The sequence below is a fragment of the Anomaloglossus baeobatrachus genome, chromosome 11 (genome assembly GCF_048569485.1).
Source record: "Anomaloglossus baeobatrachus isolate aAnoBae1 chromosome 11, aAnoBae1.hap1, whole genome shotgun sequence".
NCBI classification, from domain to species: domain Eukaryota; kingdom Metazoa; phylum Chordata; class Amphibia; order Anura; family Aromobatidae; genus Anomaloglossus; species Anomaloglossus baeobatrachus.
The window spans coordinates 171,839,219-171,866,106 of record NC_134363.1 but is presented as its reverse complement, the minus strand read 5'-3'; the positions used below and the strand labels follow the sequence as shown (position 1 = coordinate 171,866,106).

The following is a 26,888-nucleotide window of genomic DNA, read 5'->3' as shown; positions in this document are numbered from 1 at the left end:
CCATGAGACGAGGGTATCATAGTGAGAATCCTCTTGGCATGGACCATTCCCTACTAATCTGGTAGTTATTACCCATCCAGTCTATACGTTAGGCGTCTGCACCCCGCATTGCCTTTACTCCTTCTGTCTCTTCATACTAGTGTATACCCTGTATATTCTGCGCCTGTCACAAAGAACTCTAAACCCATGACCTGATATTAACTCCACAAAGTATTTACCTTTCTAATCGGTGGGACTGTCCTGCCAGCTCTCCGTTTGGGCACGTGCAAAGTCTAACAGTGGGTGTCCAGCCGACCGCCTATAAAAAGCTGAGGACAAAGCCCCCCGTCATGGAATAGATTCTTCTCTGACAGGTAAGATGTTTTGCATTGCTCCAAAATTGTTATATTAAGTTCTATGGTGGGCATAAGATATAGGGTTTTTTTTTTTGGGGGGGGGGGGTTGAAACTGCCCAAAAAAGTTAGAAACGAGGCTATTGTTGTATTAAATACAATTGTGTGTGCTGGATACAGGCGATTTAGGAAAATATATGTGTAGAAGAGCAACAGTGCTAAAACTTGTTGGCCAAGGGACCATTTTACCAACCCTCGACTGTATGTACATTTTGGTTCCTTTGGACCCCCTTATTTTCCTGGATTCTTCTTTCTGTTGAATGAGGGGAGTAACAAAAGTATCAGCATTGTCATCCAACATGCTCAATCCTTTTCTCCCCATCATCTGTCCTGGAAGAGTTGGGAGGTTCCAATACTTATGAAAAGTCAACTTTTTACATAAGAGGCACCTTAAAGAGCACATCCCACTGGTCAAAAATGTATAACTTTTTTGCCTATTGTAAATGCCACTGTTCTCCTAAATCCGGCGTCAATTTTCGTTTGTTTCTGCGCCTCTCCGTTCTTGAGATATGGCTTCTTCTTCCTTGTATATAAAGCCAGGCTTTTTAGCCAATGGGGTGTGATTCTAAAAGACACTCGCGGAGATTAGTTGGTGATCACGCCCACTTGGATAACAGGAGTAGATTTATATTCAGGAAAAAGGAGGCCATATCTCAGGAATGGAGAGGCGTAGAAACAAAAGAAAAACAGCGTCGGATTCAGAAAAACAAAGGCATTAACACCAGGCAAAAAAAGTCATATTTATGGCAAGTATTTAAATATAGGATATAAAGGGAGCTGCCAAAGCAACCTATGGGATCGGAAAAGGAGCACTAGCAAGGTGCTGTAATATGAGGTCGCTCTAAATGTTTCAGATTATAAGGTTCATTCAATATTACTTAAAGGGGTTATCCGTAACCTCTCACTTCTTTATCATGAAAAGCACTGACAACGTTGGATAAGCCCTTTATTATACAGATGGAGAAAAGTTTCCTAAAGGCATAAATGGTTTTGCTGAGTTTGCATGTATCCGCAGGATATCGTCAGGGATCCGGGAGTAATAACTTGTTTTCTTCAACATATTTTTGTCTTTTCCCATAGGTGCAAGATAAATTCTGATCATGAGACTCCTGGTTTCGGCATTGTTCCTCTTGTTTCTCGCAGGTATGGCGGACTATAGCTTGTAAAGCAAACTTATTACAATAGCCCTCATTCTGGCCCCAAAGCTTGGACCGAGGACAGTTATAGGCAAAAGTTAAAAAAAAATAGGAATATTTAGAATTCCTCAGTATTATTACCGGGGTCTTCTGATTTCTGATAACCTCAGTGCAGCTGCAAAGGTTACACATATGGTACGTCCGCCCCTGGGTTACACATACGGTAGGTTCGCCCCTGGGTTACACATGCGGTACCTGGGTTACACATGGGGTACGTCCGTCCTTGGGTTACACATGCGGAACGTCCACCCCTAGGTTACACATGCGGTACGTCCGCCCCTGGGTTACACATGGGGTACGTCCACCCCTGGGTTACACATGGGGTACCTGGGTTACACATGGGGTACGTCCGTCCTTGGGTTACACATGCGGTACATCCACTCCTAGGTTACACATGCGGTATGTCCGCCCCGGGTTACACATACACCGTGTGCAGAATTATTAGGCAAGATGTATTTTAGAGGATTTTTTTGTTATTGATCAACAACTATGTTCTCAATCAACCCAAAAGACTCATAAATATCAAAGCTTAATATTTTTGGCAGTTGGAGTGGGGTTTTTTAGATTTGGCTATCTTAGGAGGATATCTGTTTGTGCAGGTAACTATTACTGTGCAGAATTATTAGGCAACTTAATAAAAACCAAATCTATTCCCATCTCACTTGTTTATTTTCACCAGGTAAACCAATATAACGGCACAAAATTCAGAAATAAACATTTCTGACATGCAAAAACAAAACCCCAAAAAATTTGTGCCCAATATAGCCCCCTTTCTTTCTGATGACACTCAGCAGCCGACCATCCATAGATTCTGTCATTGCTTGATCTGTTTACCATCAACATTGCGTGCAGCAGCCACCACAGCCTCCAGACACTGTTCCCAGAGGTGGACTGTTTTCCCTCCCTGTAGATCTCACATTTTATGAGGGACCACAGGTTCTCTATGGGGTTCAGATCAAGTGAACAAGGGGGCCATGTCATTATTTTTTCATCTTTTAGACCTTTACTGGCCAGCCATGCTGTGGAGTAGTTGGATGCATGTGATGGAGCATTGTCCTGCATGAAAATCATGTTTTTCTTGAACGATACCGACTTCTTCCTGTACCACTGCTTGAAGAAGTTGTCTTCCAGAAACTGGCAGTATGTCTGGGAGTTGAGCTTCACTCCATCCTCAACCAGAAAATGGTCCCACAAGTTGATCTTTGATGATCCCAGCCCATACCAGTGCCCACCTCCACCTTGCTGGCGTCTGAGTCGGAGTGGAGCTCTCTGCCCTTTACTGATCCAGCCTCTGGCCCATCCATCTGCCCCATCAAGAGTCACTCTCATTTCATCAGTCCATAAAACCTTTGAAAAATCAGTCTTAAGATATTTCTTGGCCCAGTCTTGACGTTTTATCTTATGTTTCTTGTTCAGAGGTGGTGGTTTTTCAGCCTTCCTTACCTTGGCCATGTCCCCGAGTATGGCACACCTTGTGTGCTTTTTCATACTCCAGTAATGTTGCAGCTCAGAAATATGGCAAAACTGGGGGCAGATGGCATCTTGGCAGCTTCACGCTTGATTTTCCTCAATTCATGGGCAGTTATTTTGCGCCTTTTTTGCCCAGCACGCTTCTTGCGACCCTGTTGGCTATTTGCCTGAAACACTTGATTGTTCCGTGATCACGCTTCAAAAGTTTCACAATTTCATGACTGCTGCATCCCTCTGCAAGACAGCTCACAATTTTGGACTTTTCAGAGCCTGTCAAATCTCTCTTCTGACCCATTTTGACAAAGCAAAGGAAGTTGCCTAATAATTAAGCACACTTTATATAGGGTGTTGATGTCATTACACCGCACCCCTCCTCATTACAGAGATGCACATCACCTGATTTACTTAATTGGTAGTGGGCTTCCAAGCCTATACACATTGGAGTAGGACAACATGTATAAAAAGTATCATCTGATCAAAATACTAATTTGCCTAATAATTCTGCACACAGTGTATGGTACATCCGCCTCTTAGTTACACATACTGATACAAGTAAAATATATCTTTGTACCGTGTTAGCCAGTAGAGATAAAAAAAATGTTTAAAAGAACAGAGAGTCCTCAGTGGTTGATACCTTTTAATGGCTAACTGAAAAGATGGTAATAATTGCAAGCTTTCGAGACTACTCAGGTCTCTTCATCAGGCATGGTATAACACAAAATCTGAAGAGTCACATATTTATACACAACAGAACTTAGAATAGTGCAGTAAAAAAAAAAACAATAAATGGCTAGAACAGCTTGCCCCCCTGCCATAGTGATAGTTCTGTTTCATATAACTTGTTTGTTTTTTTTTTTTTGTTTTTTTTTTACTGCACTATTCTATGTCCTGTTGTGTATAAATATGTGACTCTTCAGATTTTGTGTTATACCATGCCTGATGAAGAGACCTGAGTAGTCTCGAAAGCTTGCAATTATTACCATCTTTTCAGTTAGCCATTAAAAGGTATCAACCACTGAGGACTCTCTGTTCTTTTAAACATTTTTTTTACACATACTGAACATCCACCTCTCGGTTATATATATGGTACATCCGCCCCTGGGTTACACATACGGTACGTCCGCCCCTGGGTTACACATACGGTACGTCCGCCCCTGGGTTACACATACGGTACGTCCGCCCCTGGGTTACACATACGGTACATCCGCCCCTGGGTTACACATATGGTACATCCGCCCCTGGGTTACACATACGGTATGCCTGCCCCTGGGTTACACATACAATACATCCGCCCCTGGGTTACACATACAATACATCCGCCCCTGGGTTACACATACGGTACATCCGCCCCTGGGTTACACATACGGTACGTCTGCCTCTGAGTTACACATATGGTATGTCTGCCCCTGGGTTACACATGCGGTACATGCGCCCCTGGGTTACACATACGGTACGTCTGCCTCTGAGTTACACATATGGTATGTCTGCCCCTGGGTTACACATGCGGTACATGCGCCCCTGGGTTACACATGCGGTACATGCGCCCCTGTGTTACCCTTACGATACGTCCTTCTCTGGGTTACACATACGGTACATGCGCCCCTGGGTTACACATGCGATACATGCGCCCCTTGGTTACCCTTACGATACGTCCTTCTCTGGGTTACACATATGGTACATGCGCCCCTGGGTTACACATATGGTACATGCGCCCCTGGGTTACCCTTACGGTACGTCCGCCTCTGGGTTACACATACGGTACATGCGCTCCTGGGTTAAACATACGGTACGTACGTCTCTGGGTTACACATACAAAACGTCCGCCCCTGGATTACACATACAGTACATCCGCCCCTGGATTACACATACGGTACATCCGCCACTGAGTTACACATATGTTGTTGCTTCCAGATTGGGAGAAAATGAAAAAATAACTCTTAAAAATACGGATGGAGGGAACTGTAGTACACAAAGTGTGGATTTCAGCCAGGTCTGATGAGCCTCAGCTTTGTCAGTGAACTGATTGTGAACATTTCACAAGTTGGCAGAGTCTTCATAGAAATATACTAGTGCCGTGCATGTTGTAAACTCCTATGTAATGACGTATTTCTTGTATTGGTGCATGGAGACAGGGCCGTATTTGCCACTAGGCACCCGTGGTCCCGTACCTAGGGCGGCACGTTGCGGGGGGCGGCACTTTCTGGCAGCAAAAAAAAAAAAAAAAAAAATATATACATTTTTTTTACATCTCCGCCCCCCGTCCCTCCCTCCGTTACACTCGGCTGTGTTCGGGGGGGGGGGTTTGGGGGTGCTCTGGGAGGGAGGAGAGGCGCAGTTCTGTCTGTTTAAATACACGGCGGGCGCCAGGCATAGATTAACCCCGGAAGTTCCATCGCCTGCACTTCCGGGGTCAGAGGCGCGCGGGCGCGACAATCAGCTGACTGCCCCGTGCTGCAGCGTCCAATGCTGCAGACAACACAGGCCGCGGAGGAGGACGCGTCTGCAGCTGGAGCCAGCCGGCAGAAGAGGATAATCACCAGAGCAGGGCAGCCGGCAGCTGAGCAGATAAGGCAGAGCCTAGAATGTATGGGCACCTTACAGGTTAGTTGATGATGGTTGCGATGCCTCTTTTTGTCCACTATAATCATGCAAGGGGAGGCTGGGGGGAGAGAGGCTGAGGCTGGGGGAGGCTGGGAAGAGAAGGAGGCTGGGAAGAGAGAGAGAGGCTGGGGGGAGGCTGGGAAGAGAGAGAGGCTGAGGCTGGGGGGAGGCTGGGAAGAGAGAGGCTGGGGGGAGGCTGGGAAGAGAGAGGCTGGGGGGAGGCTGGGAAGAGAGAGGCTGCAGGGAGGCTGGGAAGAGAGGCTGGGGGGAGGCTGGGAAGAGAGAGGCTGGGGGGAGGCTGGGAAGAGAGAGGCTGGGGGGAGGCTGGGAAGAGGGAGGCTGAGGCTGGGGGGAGGCTGGGAAGAGAGAGGCTGAAGCTGGGGGGAGGCTGGGAAGAGAGAGGCTGGGGGGGAGGTTGGGGGGAGAGAGAGGCTGAGGTTGGGGGGGAGGGTGGGGAGAGAGAGAGAGGCTGGGGGGAGAGAGAGGCTGAGAGGAGAGAGGCTGATGCTGGGGGGAGAGGGAGGCTGGGGGGAGAGAGAGGCTGAGGCTGGGAGGAGAGAGGCTGATTCTGGGGGAGGCTGATGCTGAGGGAGGCTGATGCTGGGGGAGGCTGGGAGGGGGAGGGGGAGGCTTGGAGCAGGGAAGCTGATGCTGAGGGAGGCTGAGGGAGGAGTGAGGCTGATGCTGAGGGAGGCTGATGCTGGGGGAGGCTGGGAGGAGGGAGGCTGATGCCTGGGGAGGCTAGGAGGAGGGAGACTGATGCTGGGGGAGGCTAGGAGGAGGGAGGCTGATGCTGGGGGAGGCTAGGAGGAGGGAGGCTGATGCTGGGGGAGGCTAGGAGGAGGGAGGCTGATGCTGGGGGAGGCTAGGAGGAGGGAGGCTGATGCTGGGGGAGGCTAAGAGAAGGGAGGCTGATGCTGGGGGAGGGTGGGAGAAGGGAGGCTGATGCTGGGGGAGGTTGGGAGGAGGGAGGCTGATGCTGGGGGAGGTTGGGAGGAGGGAGGCTGATGCTGAGGGTTGTTGGGAGGAGGGAGGCTGATGCTGGGGGAGGCTGGGAGGAGGGAGGCTGAGGCTGGGGGAGGCAGAGGCTGAGACTGGAGGGAGGCAGAGGCTGAGACTGGGGGGAGGCTGGAGGGAGGCAGAGGCTGAGACTGGGGGGAGGCAGAGGCTGAGACTGGGGGGAGGCTGGAGGGAGGCAGAGGCTGAGACTGGGAGGAGGCAGAGGCTGAGACTGGGGGGAGGCTGGAGGGAGGCAGAGGCTGAGACAGGAGGGAGGCAGAGGCTGGAGGGAGGCTGAGACTGGGGGGAGGCTGGAGGGAGGCTGAGACTTGGGGGAGGCTGGAGGGAGGCAGAGGCTGAGACTGAGGAAGGCTGGGAGGAGGCAGAGGCTGGGACTGGGGGGAGGCTGGAGGGAGGCTGAGGCTGAGACTGGGAGGAGGCTGGAGGGAGGCTGAGACGGGGGAGGCTGGGGGGAGGCTGAGACTGGGGGGAGGCTGGAGGGAGGCAGAGGCTGAGGCTGGAGGGAGGCAGAGGCTGGGACTGGAGGGAGGCTGAGACTGGGGTGAGGCTGGAGGGAGGCTGAGACTGGGGTGAGGCTGGAGGGACGCTGAGACTGGGGTGAGGCTGGAGGGAGGCTGAGACTGGGGTGAGGTTGGAGGGAGGCTGAGACGGGGGAGGCTGGAGGGAGGCTGAGACTGGGGGAGGCTGGAGGGAGGCTGAGACTTGGGGGAGGCTGGAGGGAGGCAGAGGCTGAGACTGAGGGAGGCTGGGAGGAGGCAGAGGCTGGGACTGTGGTGAGGCTGGAGGGAGGCTGAGACTGGGGTGAGGCTGGAGGGAGGCTGAGACTGGGGTGAGGCTGGAGGGAGGCTGAGACGGGGGAGGCTGGAGGGAGGCTGAGACTGGGGGGAGGCTGGAGGGAGGCTGAGACTTGGGGGAGGCTGGAAGGAGGCAGAGGCTGAGACTGAGGGAGGCTGGGAGGAGGCAGAGGCTGGGACTGGGGGGAGGCTGGAGGGAGGCTGAGACTGGAGGGAGGCTGAGACGGGGGAGGCTGGAGGGAAGCTGAGACTGGGGCGAGGCTGGAGGGAGGCTGAGACTTGGGGGAGGCTGGAGGGAGGCAGAGGCTGAGACTGAGGGAGGCTGGGAGGAGGCAGAGGCTGGGACTGGAGGGAGGCTGAGACTGGGGGGAGGCTGGGACTGGGGGGAGGCTGGAGGGAGGTTGAGACTGGGGGGAGGCTGGAGGGAGGCTGAGACTGGGGGGAGGCTGAGACTGGGGGGAGGCTGGAGGGAGGCTGAGACTGGGGGGAGGCTGGAGGGAGGCAGAGGCTGGGACTGGGGGGAGGCTGGAGGGAGGCTGAGACTGGAGGGAGGCTGAGGCGGAGACTGGGGGAGGCTGGAGGGAGGCTGAGGTGGAGACTGGGGGGAGACTGGAGGGAGGCTGAGGTGGAGACTGGGGCAGGCTGAGGCTGGGGGGAGGCTGAGGCGGAGACTGGGGCAGGCTGAGGCTGGGGGGAGGCAAAGGCTGAGACTGGGGGAGAGAGGCTGATGCTGAGGGAAGATAGAGGCTGATGCTGGGGGAGAGAGGCAGATGCTGGGGGGGAGTGGGAGAGAGGGGCTAATGCTAGAGACAGAGGACAAGGGTTGAGGGATAGTGCAATGACAAAATCGATTGGGTGGGGGGAGGAGTGTAAGGACTCAGAATAAGAGGGGGGCAGCATTGGGAGCTCATTATGGAGAAGGGGCAGCATGTGTGGGCTCAGTATGGAGTGGAGCAATGTAGGGGAGTCAATATCAAGAGTGGGGTAGTGTGTGTGGGGGGGGGGGTCTCAGCATAAGCGTTAGTGTGGTGGTCTTAGCATGAGTGGGGCAACATGAAGGTCTCATTATGGAAAAGAGTAAGGCAGCATTAGGAGCTCATGGAGAGGGGCAGCATGCATGGGAAACTGTGAGGAGGGGGCAGCATGCACGGGACACTGTGAGGAGGGGGCAGCATGCACGGGACACTGTGAGGAGGGGGCAGCATGCACGGGACACTGTGAGGAGGGGGCAGCATGCATGGGACACTGTGAGGAGGGGGCAGCATGCATGGGACATTGTGAGGAGGGGGCAGCATGCACGGGACACTGTGAGGAGGGGGCAGCATGCATGGGACACTGTGAGGATGGAGCAGCATGCATGGGACACTGAGGAGGGGGCAGCATGCATGGGACACTGAGGAGGGGGCAGCATGCATGGGACACTGTGAGGAGGGGGCAGCATGCATGGGACACTGTGAGGAGGGAGCAGCATGCATGGGACACTGTGAGGAGGGGACAGCATGCATGGGACACTGTGAGGAGGGAGCAGCATGCATGGGACACTGTGAGGAGGGGACAACATGCATGGGACATTGTGAGGAGGGGACAGCATGCACGGGACACTGTGAGGAGGGGGCAGCATGCATGGGACACTGTGAGGATGGAGCAGCATGCATGGGACACTGTGAGGAGGGGGCAGCATGCATGGGACACTGTGAGGAGGGGGCAGCATGCATGGGACATTGTGAGGAGGGGGCAGCATGCACGGGACACTGTGAGGAGGGGGCAGCATGCATGGGACACTGTGAGGATGGAGCAGCATGCATGGGACACTGAGGAGGGGGCAGCATGCATGGGACACTGTGAGGAGGGGGCAGCATGCATGGGACACTGTGAGGAGGGAGCAGCATGCATGGGACACTGTGAGGAGGGGACAGCATGCATGGGACACTGTGAGGAGGGAGCAGCATGCATGGGACACTGTGAGGAGGGGACAGCATGCATGGGACATTGTGAGGAGGGGACAGCATGCACGGGACACTGTGAGGAGGGGGCAGCATGCATGGGACACTGTGAGGATGGAGCAGCATGCATGGAACACTGAGGAGGGGGCAGCATGCATGGGACACTGTGAGGAGGGGGCAGCATGCATGGGACATTGTGAGGAGGGGGCAGCATGCATGGGACACTGTGAGGAGGGGGCAGCATGCATGGGACATTGTGAGGAGGGGGCAGCATGCACGGGACACTGTGAGGAGGGGGCAGCATGCATGGGACACTGAGGATGGAGCAGCATGCATGGGACACTGAGGAGGGGGCAGCATGCATGGGACACTGTGAGGAGGGGGCAGCATGCATGGGACACTGAGGATGGAGCAGCATGCATGGGACACTGAGGAGGGGGCAGCATGCATGGGACACTGTGAGGAGGGGGCAGCATGCATGGGACACTGTGAGGAGGGGGCAGCATGCATGGGACACTGAGGATGGAGCAGCATGCATGGGACACTGAGGATGGAGCAGCATGCATGGGACACTGAGGAGGGGGCAGCATGCATGGGACACTGTGAGGAGGGGGCAGCATGCATGGGACATTGTGAGGAGGGGGCAGCATGCATGGGACACTGTGAGGAGGGGGCAGCATGCATGGGACATTGTGAGGAGGGGGCAGCATGCACGGGACACTGTGAGGAGGGGGCAGCATGCATGGGACACTGAGGATGGAGCAGCATGCATGGGACACTGAGGAGGGGGCAGCATGCATGGGACACTGTGAGGAGGGGGCAGCATGCATGGGACACTGTGAGGAGGGAGCAGCATGCATGGGACACTGTGAGGAGGGGACAGCATGCATGGGACACTGTGAGGAGGGGACAGTATGCATGGGACATTGTGAGGAGGGGGCAGCATGCATGGGACACTGTGAGGAGGGGACAGCATGCATGGGACACTGTGAGGAGGGGACAGCATGCATGGGACACTGTGAGGAGGGAGCAGCATGCATGGGACACTGTGAGGAGGGGGCAGCATGCATGGGACACTGTGAGGAGGGGGCAGCATGCATGGGACACTGTGAGGAGGGAGCAGCATGCATGGGACACTGTGAGGAGGGGACAGCATGCATGGGACATTGTGAGGAGGGGGCAGCATGCATGGGACATTGTGAGGAGGGGGCAGCATGCATGGGACACTGTGAGGAGGGGGCAGCATGCATGGGACACTGTGAGGAGGGAGCAGCATGCATGGGACACTGTGAGGAGGGGACAGCATGCATGGGACACTGTGAGGAGGGGACAGCATGCATGGGACATTGTGAGGAGGGGACAGCATGCATGGGACACTGTGAGGAGGGGGCAGCATGCATGGGACATTGTGAGGAGGGGGCAGCATGCATGGGACACTGTGAGGAGGGGGCAGCATGCATGGGACATTGTGAGGAGGGGGCAGCATGCATGGGACATTGTGAGGAGGGGGCAGCATGCATGGGACATTGTGAGGAGGGGGCAGCATGCATGGGACATTGTGAGGAGGGGGCATCATGCATGGGACATTGTGAGGAGGGGGCAGCATGCATGGGACATTGTGAGGAGGGGGCAGCATGCATGGGACACTGTGAGGAGGGGGCAGCATGCATGGGACATTGTGAGTAGGGGGCAGCATGTATGGGACATTGTGAGGAGGGGGCATCATGCATGGGACATTGTGAGGAGGGGGCATCATGCATGGGACATTGTGAGGAGGGGGCATCATGCATGGGACATTGTGAGGAGGGGGCAGCATGCATGGGACATTGTGAGGAGGGGGCAGCATGCATGGGACACTGTGAGGAGGGGGCAGCATGCATGGGACACTGTGAGGAGGGGGCAGCATGCATGGGACACTGTGAGGAGGGGGCAGCATGCATGGGACATTGTGAGGAGGGGGCAGCATGCATGGGACACTGTGAGGAGGGGGCAGCATGCATGGGACATTGTGAGGAGGGGGCAGCATGCACGGGACACTGTGAGGAGGGGGCAGCATGCATGGGACACTGAGGATGGAGCAGCATGCATGGGACACTGAGGAGGGGGCAGCATGCATGGGACACTGTGAGGAGGGGGCAGCATGCATGGGACACTGTGAGGAGGGAGCAGCATGCATGGGACACTGTGAGGAGGGGACAGCATGCATGGGACACTGTGAGGAGGGGACAGTATGCATGGGACATTGTGAGGAGGGGGCAGCATGCATGGGACACTGTGAGGAGGGGACAGCATGCATGGGACACTGTGAGGAGGGGACAGCATGCATGGGACACTGTGAGGAGGGAGCAGCATGCATGGGACACTGTGAGGAGGGGGCAGCATGCATGGGACACTGTGAGGAGGGGGCAGCATGCATGGGACACTGTGAGGAGGGAGCAGCATGCATGGGACACTGTGAGGAGGGGACAGCATGCATGGGACATTGTGAGGAGGGGGCAGCATGCATGGGACATTGTGAGGAGGGGGCAGCATGCATGGGACACTGTGAGGAGGGGGCAGCATGCATGGGACACTGTGAGGAGGGAGCAGCATGCATGGGACACTGTGAGGAGGGGACAGCATGCATGGGACACTGTGAGGAGGGGACAGCATGCATGGGACATTGTGAGGAGGGGACAGCATGCATGGGACACTGTGAGGAGGGGGCAGCATGCATGGGACATTGTGAGGAGGGGGCAGCATGCATGGGACACTGTGAGGAGGGGGCAGCATGCATGGGACATTGTGAGGAGGGGGCAGCATGCATGGGACATTGTGAGGAGGGGGCAGCATGCATGGGACATTGTGAGGAGGGGGCAGCATGCATGGGACATTGTGAGGAGGGGGCAGCATGCATGGGACATTGTGAGGAGGGGGCATCATGCATGGGACATTGTGAGGAGGGGGCAGCATGCATGGGACATTGTGAGGAGGGGGCAGCATGCATGGGACACTGTGAGGAGGGGGCAGCATGCATGGGACATTGTGAGTAGGGGGCAGCATGTATGGGACATTGTGAGGAGGGGGCATCATGCATGGGACATTGTGAGGAGGGGGCATCATGCATGGGACATTGTGAGGAGGGGGCATCATGCATGGGACATTGTGAGGAGGGGGCAGCATGCATGGGACATTGTGAGGAGGGGACAGCATGCATGGGACATTGTGAGGAGGGGGCAGCATGCATGCGACATTGTGAGGAGGGGGCAGCATGCATGGGACACTGTGAGGAGGGGGCAGCATGCATGGGACACTGTGAGGAGGGAGCAGCATGCATGGGACACTGTGAGGAGGGGACAGCATGCATGGGACACTGTGAGGAGGGGACAGCATGCATGGGACATTGTGAGGAGGGGACAGCATGCATGGGACACTGTGAGGAGGGGGCAGCATGCATGGGACATTGTGAGGAGGGGGCAGCATGCATGGGACACTGTGAGGAGGGGGCAGCATGCATGGGACATTGTGAGGAGGGGGCAGCATGCATGGGACATTGTGAGGAGGGGGCAGCATGCATGGGACATTGTGAGGAGGGGGCAGCATGCATGGGACATTGTGAGGAGGGGGCAGCATGCATGGGACATTGTGAGGAGGGGGCATCATGCATGGGACATTGTGAGGAGGGGGCAGCATGCATGGGACATTGTGAGGAGGGGGCAGCATGCATGGGACACTGTGAGGAGGGGGCAGCATGCATGGGACATTGTGAGTAGGGGGCAGCATGTATGGGACATTGTGAGGAGGGGGCATCATGCATGGGACATTGTGAGGAGGGGGCATCATGCATGGGACATTGTGAGGAGGGGGCATCATGCATGGGACATTGTGAGGAGGGGGCAGCATGCATGGGACATTGTGAGGAGGGGGCATCATGCATGGGACATTGTGAGGAGGGGGCATCATGCATGGGACATTGTGAGGAGGGGACAGCATGCATGGGACATTGTGAGGAGGGGGCAGCATGCATGGGACATTGTGAGGAGGGGGCAGCATGCATGGGACACTGTGAGGAGGGGGCAGCATGCATGGGACATTGTGAGGAGGGGGCAGCATGCATGGGACACTGTGAGGAGGGGGCAGCATGCATGGGACATTGTGAGGAGGGGGCAGCATGCACGGGACACTGTGAGGAGGGGGCAGCATGCATGGGACACTGAGGATGGAGCAGCATGCATGGGACACTGAGGAGGGGGCAGCATGCATGGGACACTGTGAGGAGGGGGCAGCATGCATGGGACACTGTGAGGAGGGAGCAGCATGCATGGGACACTGTGAGGAGGGGACAGCATGCATGGGACACTGTGAGGAGGGGACAGTATGCATGGGACATTGTGAGGAGGGGGCAGCATGCATGGGACACTGTGAGGAGGGGACAGCATGCATGGGACACTGTGAGGAGGGGACAGCATGCATGGGACACTGTGAGGAGGGAGCAGCATGCATGGGACACTGTGAGGAGGGGGCAGCATGCATGGGACACTGTGAGGAGGGGGCAGCATGCATGGGACACTGTGAGGAGGGAGCAGCATGCATGGGACACTGTGAGGAGGGGACAGCATGCATGGGACATTGTGAGGAGGGGGCAGCATGCATGGGACATTGTGAGGAGGGGGCAGCATGCATGGGACACTGTGAGGAGGGGGCAGCATGCATGGGACACTGTGAGGAGGGAGCAGCATGCATGGGACACTGTGAGGAGGGGACAGCATGCATGGGACACTGTGAGGAGGGGACAGCATGCATGGGACATTGTGAGGAGGGGACAGCATGCATGGGACACTGTGAGGAGGGGGCAGCATGCATGGGACATTGTGAGGAGGGGGCAGCATGCATGGGACACTGTGAGGAGGGGGCAGCATGCATGGGACATTGTGAGGAGGGGGCAGCATGCATGGGACATTGTGAGGAGGGGGCAGCATGCATGGGACATTGTGAGGAGGGGGCAGCATGCATGGGACATTGTGAGGAGGGGGCAGCATGCATGGGACATTGTGAGGAGGGGGCATCATGCATGGGACATTGTGAGGAGGGGGCAGCATGCATGGGACATTGTGAGGAGGGGGCAGCATGCATGGGACACTGTGAGGAGGGGGCAGCATGCATGGGACATTGTGAGTAGGGGGCAGCATGTATGGGACATTGTGAGGAGGGGGCATCATGCATGGGACATTGTGAGGAGGGGGCATCATGCATGGGACATTGTGAGGAGGGGGCATCATGCATGGGACATTGTGAGGAGGGGGCAGCATGCATGGGACATTGTGAGGAGGGGGCAGCATGCATGGGACACTGTGAGGAGGGGGCAGCATGCATGGGACACTGTGAGGAGGGGGCAGCATGCATGGGACACTGTGAGGAGGGGGCAGCATGCATGGGACATTGTGAGGAGGGGGCAGCATGCATGGGACACTGTGAGGAGGGGGCAGCATGCATGGGACATTGTGAGGAGGGGGCAGCATGCACGGGACACTGTGAGGAGGGGGCAGCATGCATGGGACACTGAGGATGGAGCAGCATGCATGGGACACTGAGGAGGGGGCAGCATGCATGGGACACTGTGAGGAGGGGGCAGCATGCATGGGACACTGTGAGGAGGGAGCAGCATGCATGGGACACTGTGAGGAGGGGACAGCATGCATGGGACACTGTGAGGAGGGGACAGTATGCATGGGACATTGTGAGGAGGGGGCAGCATGCATGGGACACTGTGAGGAGGGGACAGCATGCATGGGACACTGTGAGGAGGGGACAGCATGCATGGGACACTGTGAGGAGGGAGCAGCATGCATGGGACACTGTGAGGAGGGGGCAGCATGCATGGGACACTGTGAGGAGGGGGCAGCATGCATGGGACACTGTGAGGAGGGAGCAGCATGCATGGGACACTGTGAGGAGGGGACAGCATGCATGGGACATTGTGAGGAGGGGGCAGCATGCATGGGACATTGTGAGGAGGGGGCAGCATGCATGGGACACTGTGAGGAGGGGGCAGCATGCATGGGACACTGTGAGGAGGGAGCAGCATGCATGGGACACTGTGAGGAGGGGACAGCATGCATGGGACACTGTGAGGAGGGGACAGCATGCATGGGACATTGTGAGGAGGGGACAGCATGCATGGGACACTGTGAGGAGGGGGCAGCATGCATGGGATATTGTGAGGAGGGGGCAGCATGCATGGGACACTGTGAGGAGGGGGCAGCATGCATGGGACATTGTGAGAAGGGGGCAGCATGCATGGGACATTGTGAGGAGGGGGCAGCATGCATGGGACATTGTGAGGAGGGGGCAGCATGCATGGGACATTGTGAGGAGGGGGCAGCATGCATGGGACATTGTGAGGAGGGGGCATCATGCATGGGACATTGTGAGGAGGGGGCAGCATGCATGGGACATTGTGAGGAGGGGGCAGCATGCATGGGACACTGTGAGGAGGGGGCAGCATGCATGGGACATTGTGAGTAGGGGGCAGCATGTATGGGACATTGTGAGGAGGGGGCATCATGCATGGGACATTGTGAGGAGGGGGCATCATGCATGGGACATTGTGAGGAGGGGGCATCATGCATGGGACATTGTGAGGAGGGGGCAGCATGCATGGGACATTGTGAGGAGGGGACAGCATGCATGGGACATTGTGAGGAGGGGGCAGCATGCATGCGACATTGTGAGGAGGGGGCAGCATGCATGGGACACTGTGAGGAGGGGGCAGCATGCATGGGACACTGTGAGGAGGGAGCAGCATGCATGGGACACTGTGAGGAGGGGACAGCATGCATGGGACACTGTGAGGAGGGGACAGCATGCATGGGACATTGTGAGGAGGGGACAGCATGCATGGGACACTGTGAGGAGGGGGCAGCATGCATGGGACATTGTGAGGAGGGGGCAGCATGCATGGGACACTGTGAGGAGGGGGCAGCATGCATGGGACATTGTGAGGAGGGGGCAGCATGCATGGGACATTGTGAGGAGGGGGCAGCATGCATGGGACATTGTGAGGAGGGGGCAGCATGCATGGGACATTGTGAGGAGGGGGCAGCATGCATGGGACATTGTGAGGAGGGGGCATCATGCATGGGACATTGTGAGGAGGGGGCAGCATGCATGGGACATTGTGAGGAGGGGGCAGCATGCATGGGACACTGTGAGGAGGGGGCAGCATGCATGGGACATTGTGAGTAGGGGGCAGCATGTATGGGACATTGTGAGGAGGGGGCATCATGCATGGGACATTGTGAGGAGGGGGCATCATGCATGGGACATTGTGAGGAGGGGGCATCATGCATGGGACATTGTGAGGAGGGGGCAGCATGCATGGGACATTGTGAGGAGGGGGCATCATGCATGGGACATTGTGAGGAGGGGGCATCATGCATGGGACATTGTGAGGAGGGGACAGCATGCATGAGACATTGTGAGGAGGGGGCAGCATGCATGGGACATTGTGAGGAGGGGGCAGCATGCATGGGACACTGTGAGGAGGGGGCAGCATGCATGGGACACTGTGAGGAGGGAGCAGCATGCATGGGACACTGTGAGGAGGGGACAGCATGCATGGGACACTGTGAGGAGGGGACAGCATGCATGGGACATTGTGAGGAGGGGACAGCATGCATGGGACACTGTGAGGAGGGGGCAGCATGCATGGGACATTGTGAGGAGGGGGCAGCATGCATGGGACACTGTGAGGAGGGGGCAGCATGCATGGGACATTGTGAGGAGGGGGCAGCATGCATGGGACATTGTGAGGAGGGGGCAGCATGCATGGGACATTGTGAGGAGGGGGCAGCATGCATGGGACATTGTGAGGAGGGGGCAGCATGCATGGGACATTGTGAGGAGGGGGCATCATGCATGGGACATTGTGAGGAGGGGGCAGCATGCATGGGACATTGTGAGGAGGGGGCAGCATGCATGGGACACTGTGAGGAGGGGGCAGCATGCATGGGACATTGTGAGTAGGGGGCAGCATGTATGGGACATTGTGAGGAGGGGGCATCATGCATGGGACATTGTGAGGAGGGGGCATCATGCATGGGACATTGTGAGGAGGGGGCATCATGCATGGGACATTGTGAGGAGGGGGCAGCATGCATGGGACATTGTGAGGAGGGGGCAGCATGCATGGGACACTGTGAGGAGGGGGCAGCATGATGTGAGGTCAATGTGCAGATCATATTTCATAATTGAGGAAGGTGTGGTGGGTATAATTTATAAGGGAGGGCAGTGTGTAGTTTATTAGGGGCAGTGTCACAGTCACAGTATATAAGTGGGGACGGTGGGAATATTTTATACCCATGCTATGTTTTGATGTGCCTGTGGTGATCCCCATTGGGGGGGGGGTTAGTGCCCTTCGTTTCTCATTGATACTTTTTAAAGTGTTTTACAGAGTAGATCTGCCTTAAACAGATGTCGTGTGCGAAAACTCAGTGTTACGTTGTCACTAAGGGGCGCGACCACTTAAAGTGCCTAGGGCAGCACGAAGGCAAAATACAGCCCTGCATGGAGACCTCGAATAATGAGCACGTGATGCTTTTATTGCACTTCTTGTAGGAACATACGGTGCTGCCATTGGCAAGGAGAATGAAGAACAATCTCCTCCTCCTGCAAAACCTACATTAAGGGACGCTCTAAAAACTCTGTTGCACGATGGACTGATGTTCGGTGTGGACCTGGTGACCAATTGGGATTCCTCAGAGGACGACAGAATGTAAGATGATAAAGTTATGTTACATACACAATTTAGTTGCCAGAGTTAAAACTTCTACACAATTGCACATTTTTTAGTCACTTATTTGGCACGATTAATTTCCAGAACACTTTCCATCACTGTCCCCATTGGGGCTCACAATCTACATTCCCTATCAGTATGTCTTTGGGGTGTGGGAGAAAATCGGAGAACCCAGAGGAAACCCACGCAAACATGGGGAGAACATACAAACTCCTTGCAGATGTCGTCCTTGGTGGGATTGTAACCCAGGACCAAAGCATTGCTAGTGCTAACCACTGAGCCACCATGCTACCCCAGTCTCAGGATAAATTGGCAATAAACCAACATATTTGTACACCATTTACAGTATGTTATCCATCAGACAAAATAGAGCACACATTCATATATTACCTTATACATGGGGAAATAAGTAGCACAATATGCCATAAGAAATTTATAATGTTTAGTAGCATCCTGGACTCTAATGGATCACACTCCAGACCCTACCTTCTCCTGGAAGACTCCTTCAAACAAGGGGAGTCCTTCCGAATCTTACAGAAAAGTCAGCAAATATCTCGGGTCTCACTGAAACTTGCATGAATGGAAACAGGAAACCAAGCGAGGCTTGAAGGGGGTGGAAAATGGGAGAGGAATGGAAATGGATGAGACATGGTTTCGTCAAAACACTAACGCTCAACGGTAGAACGCCAAGATGCCAACCGTGTAAAGTTGGCAGTATGGTGTAAACGGTTATCTCATGAGGACTAACTTTGTGTATATACTCTACTTGGACATATTAGGACACTGGTCCTTAACGTTTTTGGCCTTAACAGCCACGTTCTTCTCTGAGGAGGGTCGTGAGACACCTCCAGCCCCTGCCTCCCTCACAGTAGTTATAGCAGGATAAGGCACATCCACAGTGTTAAGCCTGCTTTACACGTTGCAATTTCACATACGATATCGTATGCGATTTGCAACGCCCCTATTGTATGTGTGGCACGTTCAATTTGTTGACCGTGCCGCACAAACGATTAACCCCCGTCACACATACTTAACCGTCCATACAACCTCGATGTGGGCGGCGAACGTCCACTTCCTGGAGTGGGAGGGACGTTCGGCGTCACATCGACGTCATGCGGCAGCCGGCCAATAGAAGCGGAGGGGCGGAGATGAGCGGGACGTAAACATCCCGCCCACCTCCTTCCTTCCGCATTGCCAGCCGGGAGCTACAGGACGCAGGTAAACTGCAGTTCATCGTTCCCGGGGTGTCACACACTGCGATGTGTGCTACCCCGGTACGATGAACAACCTAACGTTCAATTCGTCAGGAATGATCGACGTGCATGTGGTGAACGGTTTTTCGTTCAATCGCAATTGCACGTCGCTGTCACATGCTACAACATACCCTACGATGCGTCACTTACGACGTGACCCCGTCGACACATCGTAAGATATCTTGTAGCGTGTAAAGCGGGCTTAAGAGATGTTGAGGTGCACTTGTAGGTTTCCACACCATATGTCCAGACAATTAGAAACAAGGCAATCTCAAATTTAAAATTTCTCAAATTTATTCCATAAGTCTTAAAGCAACATGTGACGTTTCGGCCAGGTGGCCTTTATCAGACAACTTGTTATTAAGACTGTCAGGGTAGTAGTAAAGGCAGCAGTATCCACCATGCAGCATAGCGGTGGATACCTCTGCCTTTACCACTACCTACCCTGACAGTCTGATGAAGGCCACCTGGCCGAAACGTCACATGTTGCTTTAAGACGTATGGAATAAATTCTTTATTTCTATCACCATTTGAGAGTGCCTTGTTTCTAATTCTCCCCTCGCAGTAGTGTCACCCAGAGACCCCATTAACGGTATAAATGACAGCCAAAGCCAAAATTACAGTAAACACACTGAGGCAGTATACCAAGATCCAGGAGTTTCTAGCCTATGCCAATCCAGATATGCTCTTTTATGTGGAGGCTTCTCACAAAAGTCCCCATCTGGAGATCTGTTCTTTAAAGATGTGTGTCGCCCTGGGCAAGCCAGGGGACACAGGTCACAACACCACCACACCCCACATCCCAGGTAGGCACACCTAAGCTGAACCAAAAATCCTTGTTGCCTTCCTCCAGGAGTCTGATGATGCACACCAGGGGGTGGGCCAGGCGGTTGGCTCCGCCCACCAAGGAGCTCACAGCTCTGGAGGCAGGAAGTGTCAGGCAGATGAGCCCAGGGTGAGCCTGTGTCAACAGCAGAGTAGCCCGGGTAGGGCTAGAGTAAACAACAGAGAAGTGAAAGTGAAGGAAAGAAAAGTGGAAAAGGAGGAAAGCAAGAAGTGGTGACAGAGCAGAGAGTGTGCAAGCCTGAGAGCCCAGCTTTGTGTAGGGCCAGAACAGCAAGGTCAGCGACGGCGGTGACTGTCTGGAGGGGGACCGTTTGGAAGTTCCTGGAAGGACCCCGTTGGCTGTGTGCCCGGTGGTCTGGAGCAGTGTTCCGAAAGACAGCACCAGGGCAGGGGCCTCTCGGACCCCGGCAAGGCTAGGAGTCGCCAAATTTGCCGAATCCGTCAGTGAAGGGGACGTAGATTCCCCCAACAACCAAGTCCCGATAGAAGGCAACAGCCCAACCCGTACAACAGAGGCACCGCCACCGCCAGGGCACCAGTCTCTGAGGGCCAGCGCCTGCGGGCAAAGTGTAGTGCTCCTCCGGCCCAGCTTGAAGCCGGGGAGCGGGTTACCGGTGGGGACCCATCGCAACCAACCGTACATACAGGTGCAAGGAAGAGGGACATCACCGTCACCTACCGGGAAAGCAAAGCAGCCGTCTGTGGGACCGTCCTACCAGCCGTTTGGTTTACCGTACAAACTGTGTCCACGTCTCAGGCTGAGTGAGTACCACAGTGCCGTAAGGCACAGCGCTGTCCCCGCGTCCCTGCGCCCACCAAGCCCTGCACCTCCCAAGCCATCACCGGGCCCCGGGATCACCAACCCCTACCCACGGAGGGGCAACACAACACCTGGCTGCTCCCCATCACCATCCCCGGGATCCCCGCATTAAGCAGCGGTGGTGCTACACATCACCACAACCGTGGGTGGCGTCACGGACGTTATCCCAACATCCCAAAACCCCCTTTCACTCACGGGCGAGGAGTGTCGCTCGAGAAACCCCGGGATCCGGCCCACCGCTCGAGCCACCACTGAGCAGCAGCCGGACCCGAGCAGAAGGGGTGAGCGCGGTGTGCTGACACCCTCCTCCCCGCCCGCGACAACTTGGCGTCACGAACAGGATCTTACCGCTCTGCCGTCTGGTAGAGGTGTGCCTTGTTACCGCCGGAGGTATCCGGCAGAAAAATTTCAGAAGCCGCCATCTTTGGCGCGAAAAGTTCCCGCTCGAGCGTCTTCTCGAGCAGTGGAGGCGCGAAGGCCAAAACCCCGCCCCGAGAGAGGAGGGGCCGAAAAGAGCTAGGGGGGACGCGATGGCGGCTGGCCGCATGTAGCTGCGGCTATACAAGCAGAGACGCCAGGACTCTGCAGCGATATTGGGTTCCTGGAAAAACCTCGTTACCAAGATGCAAGATCCAACCCGCAACGAGGAAGCCCCCGCGCCCGGCACGGCGACGTGGTTGAGGGACCGGACCGTCCCGCTGAGCAACCGTCTGCAGGCCCATATGCGACTCCTCCTGGAGGAGTGGGAGACCGACATGGCGGACGTAGTGGCTGCTATGTGGAGACGCGAGGCAGAAGAGGATTTGGAGGAGCGGGTAAGCGACCCACGCCCCTGTATTCCTGAAGGATCGGCCGCTGCGGCTGAGGGGCCCGGCCGGCTTCCGCTCACCCTGCCTCTCTCCCCGCTATCCGTAATAGCTGCTGCCGCCCCGCCATTAGGCCCGCTACCTGTCCCATCGGTAGCGATACCCTGCCCAGCCGCTTCGGCGGACCAGCCGGCTGCAGACGTCCAGGACGGCCCTGAAATGCACCAAGGGGAACCGCTAGAACCACGGCCCCTTAACAGCGTGGTGCCTGAAGTCCCAGTAGAGACTGTGCCAGACCCTGAGCCCGGAACCGTGGCCTGGATGAAGGCCCGGGTGATACAATTCCACCAACGTCAGCAGGATCAGATCTTCCGGATGCTGGAGCAGTGGACCAACGAGGTGGAGGAGCTGATTACAACTGCCCCGATGTGCGAAAGGGGAATAGATGTAGCAGAACCGACTGGTGACCCACGTCCCTATGTCCTACCTGGACCGGCCGCTGCGGCTGAGGGGCCCGGCCTAGTCTCGGCCTATGCATCGCCCTTGCCGTTACTTATGGGGCGCCTCAATATAAGCTCGCCTACTCTGCTGCTCCATGCTACCGCAGAAGGGGATGAAGTGTTGGAGGCTGGAGACCAGGAGGCTGCGGCAGCTGGCGGCAACCCGCCTGACGCAGGAACAAGAGATGACGACTCCTGCCCCAGCTTCGGGCCCGCTGTTGCGGCTGAAGGAGCAATTGAGCGTTCCTGCTATGTGGGGGACCCTGTGGTTTATCATACCCCGCGTACCGGTGGAAATGGGTACCGGGTACCCCTGTCACAGCAGGCATGTCAGTGCATGTTTGATGTGCTGGTGGCAGAGGATGGGTCCGCCTTAGTAGAGGAACCGGAGTAGGGCAATGAATGCCCGTAGCACCGTCCCCGTTGGGACAACCTGCTTGTTTGTTGTTTGAAAAGTTTTGAAAGTTCTGCAATGATAAGAAAGATGATTATCCGAGTTTTCACCTGATTGTCTGCTGTGATTAGCAACCGGCTGGAGCCGGCACCGTTGTCCCCGTGGGGACCGTTTAAAAAGTTATGCATGGGAACTATCCATGGACAAGCCCGTGAACTTGCAGGGCAACCACAAACGTTAGTGGCTTGTAAATATGTTGGGTACCGTTACCGTTTCCGCAGGCCGCCTCTGGAGAGGCAGGTTGGAGGGAGGGCCCTGAGCAGAGCAGGCCAGGGCCCAGCCACCAAAGGAACCGGTGGCTACCCTCTGGAGGGAAGGACAGATCCCGCTCGGGTACCGTGTGCTGGACTGTGGGTCAAGGGGTGCTGCCTGGGTTTTAGGGGCAGCATCAGGGCCAGGTTACTTGGGTGGGAGAGAGCGGAAACCGTAACCGTATACCGTTGAAACGTTAAAAGTAAAATGTGCCTCCCGTCTTGGGAAGATTTATTAAAAATGCTTATGTTTTGTTTAACCCTGTTATCCCTTTTACAGAAAAATAAAACCGGTGTAGGACGGCAGCCCGCGGACGGTCTGCATTTTGCTAAGGGGGAATGTGTCGCCCTGGGCAAGCCAGGGGACACAGGTCACACACCACCACACCCCACATCCCAGGTAGGCACACCTAAGCTGAACCAAAAATCCTTGTTGCCTTCCTCCAGGAGTCTGATGATGCACACCAGGGGGTGGGCCAGGCGGTTGGCTCCGCTCACCAAGGAGCTCACAGCTCTGGAGGCAGGAAGTGTCAGGCAGATGAGCCCAGGGTGAGCCTGTGTCAACAGCAGAGTAGCCCGGGTAGGGCTAGAGTAAACAACAGAGAAGTGAAAGTGAAGGAAAGAAAAGTGGAAAAGGAGGAAAGCAAGAAGTGGTGACAGAGCAGAGAGTGTGCAAGCCTGAGAGCCCAGCTTTGTGTAGGGCCAGAACAGCAAGGTCAGCGACGGCGGTGACTGTCTGGAGGGGGGACCGTTTGGAAGTTCCTGGAAGGACCCCGTTGGCTGTGTGCCCGGTGGTCTGGAGCAGTGTTCCGAAAGACAGTCAGCACCAGGGCAGGGGCCTCTCGGACCCCGGCAAGGCTAGGAGTCGCCAAATTTGCCGAATCCGTCAGTGAAGGGGACGTAGATTCCCCCAACAACCAAGTCCCGATAGAAGGCAACAGCCCAACCCGTACAACAGAGGCACCGCCAGGGCACCAGTCTCTGAGGGCCAGCGCCTGCGGGCAAAGTGTAGTGCTCCTCCGGCCCAGCTTGAAGCCGGGGAGCGGGTTACCGGTGGGGACCCATCGCAACCAACCGTACATACAGGTGCAAGGAAGACGGACATCACCGTCACCTACCGGGAAAGCAAAGCAGCCGTCTGTGAGACCGTCCTACCAGCCGTTTGGTTTACCGTACAAACTGTGTCCACGTCTCAGGCTGAGTGAGTACCACAGTGCCGCAAGGCACAGCGCTGTCCCCGCGTCCCTGCGCCCACCAAGCCCTGCACCTCCCAAGCCATCACCGGGCCCCGGGATCACCAACCCCTACCCACGGAGGGGCAACACAACACCTGGCTGCTCCCCATCACCATCCCCGGGATCCCCGCATTAAGCAGCGGTGGTGCTACACATCACCACAACCGTGGGTGGCGTCACGGACATTATCCCAACATCCCAAAACCCCCTTTCACTCACGGGCGAGGAGTGTCGCTCGAGAAACCCCGGGATCCGGCCCACCGCTCGAGCCACCACTGAGCAGCTGCCGGACCCGAGCAGAAGGGCTGAGCGCGGTGTGCTGACACCCTCCTCCCCGCCCGCGACAGATGTTTGCCACTTGGTGCATTAGCACCAAGTCTATTAGACAGCCGCGTGCCACACATCACAGAGCCGAGAGCCACATGTGGCTCCCAAACTACAGGTTGGGGACCCCTGCATCAGGATATGCCACATACAAATCCTCAATTTTTGAACCAGAACAGTGGGCTGATATCTCCATCGGACCTGCCATGTCCTTGCATTATGTGGTCCGCCATTCGTATCTTATAGATTCTCTGAAGAGGCCACTGGCCAGATGTGACTTCTTCTCGAGAGCAAAAAGCAACAGCCACCCAATAAAATGACCCTTTTGTACTAGTAGTACATGATAACATCTGGGCATCACCATCGGTCAAAGTCAAGGGTTTTCAGATACTCACAGGATAATGGATAACTTGGTGATGACTGGGAGACTTCCACCAATCTGAATCCCTGAGAACGGGACTCTGCTGTCCAGTCTTAATTGGATCATGCCCCAACCTTCCACCATTCATGATCTATGGGACAACCAAAGAAAGTCAAGCAAGGTGCTTCTCCATTTCTGGTAGTCCCATTGACAATTAATGGAGCTGAAGCCTCCACTCCTGCAGATCCCCATTCCCAGGATCCAGCAATCCAATGTTGCGATCATTGGTGGCTCCAGCAGTCGAATCCGCAGCAATGTTCTCTTATGGACAGGGCATAATTATTATTATTATTTATTATAGCGCCATCAATTCCATGGCTCTTTACATGTGAAAGGGGTATACATAATAGGGACAAGTACAATAACCGTACACAATACAAGGCACAGACTGGTACAGGAGGATAGAGGACCCTGCCCGCGAGGGCTCACAGTCTACAAGGGATAGGTGAGGATACAGTAGGTTAGGGTAGAGCTGGTTGTGCGGCGCTATATCAGACTGAGGGTTACGGCAGGCTTGTCGGAAGTGGTGGGTCTTCAGGTTCCTTTTGAAGCTTGTCAAGGTGGATGAGAGTCTGATATGTTGTGGCAGAGCATTCCAGAGTCTGGGGGAGGCACAGGAGAAGTCTTTGATGCAATGGTGGGAAGAGGAGATAAGAGTGGAGTAGAGTAGGATAATTTCTCTTTATTGGAATAACTTTTTCACAATGTATTTTTCTCCCGTTCTTCCGCAGGGCTGCACTGAGCAATCGAATGGACTTACTAAAGAAAGATTATATTAACTTAGCTTATAGCAGCTCTTTGCACATGGTGGAGATCGTTAAGGAGGTGTACACGGAATTCAATGCGACCTACCCAGTCTACAATAATAAAGTAGCTCCCCTTTTGGCAGCAGTTGCACTTCATGCTGTCAACGATGTTAAGCAACTTGTAGAGGAAATCAAGCCTACTTTTGAGAAGTTTGAGGAGCAGATGAAAGTCCATCAGAATGCCTTTTGGGAAACAGTTCTCCCCATTGTAAAGAAAAAAACCAAACCGGTGATTGATGCTCTCAACTCCAGTCTGAAGCCCTACATCGAAGAGGTCCGCAAAGAAGTGCAGAATGCAAAGGAGGGCAAAGACGATAGAAAAGGGTCACCCGAACAGGACGCTTTGATCCGAAACATGGACGAGTATTATAACATCGCAGAGCGTGTACAAAAAGTGTTCTTGTTTGACAAAGACGAGTGGAAGAAGCTGTTGTCTCAAATGGAGATTTTCAACGCCAACTCTTAGATCAGCGTGGCAAAGCCACGGAGACGTGTAGAGAGCCGCCATTGTCCTAATTGATAATGGCAGTGAGGCAATAAGAAGGATTCTAATGTCACATTTGTAATAAAAATACTTTTACTAAATACCTCGTATTCGGAATTTTACATGTCAGGCCAAAGACAGCAGAATTCATAACTCTGGCAAACGTTTCCTCCGGTGCTCAGTGTCCCTCGGCCTCCTGGATCAGGAAGCGAGTGCATCCATAGCTGACTACCATGATGGAGCAGAGAGACCTCAGGTCCGTGCTTCACCATTAAACCTGTTCACTCTGGGCCATCTTTTTTTCATTTATTAGCCACTGCACTTTTGTAAATGGAATGGGGAGGGGAGCACCATGCTGTTTAGGGGACACCATGCACCATAGTGTGTATGGGGTGGGGTCATTATACAGTGTTGGGTTGGCCGGTGCACAATACCAATCGGAGTAGCAGCTTGGGACATTATACTGTGTGGGGATGGGGTGGCACTGTGGGGGAATGGG

General features: G+C 55.2%; 1 protein-coding gene across 1 annotated transcript; it reads left to right on the top strand.

The window, feature by feature from the left end:
- The first annotated feature begins 220 nt into the window (after positions 1–220).
- Positions 221–26,457, top strand: LOC142256629 (uncharacterized). The gene is made up of 4 exons (XM_075328417.1): positions 221–353; positions 1,473–1,535; positions 18,012–18,168; positions 25,831–26,457. The coding sequence occupies exons 2-4, from the start codon at positions 1,493–1,495 to the stop codon at positions 26,369–26,371; spliced, it is 741 nt and encodes a 246-aa protein (XP_075184532.1). The 5' UTR covers positions 221–353; positions 1,473–1,492; the 3' UTR covers positions 26,372–26,457.
- The last annotated feature ends 431 nt before the right edge of the window (positions 26,458–26,888 follow it).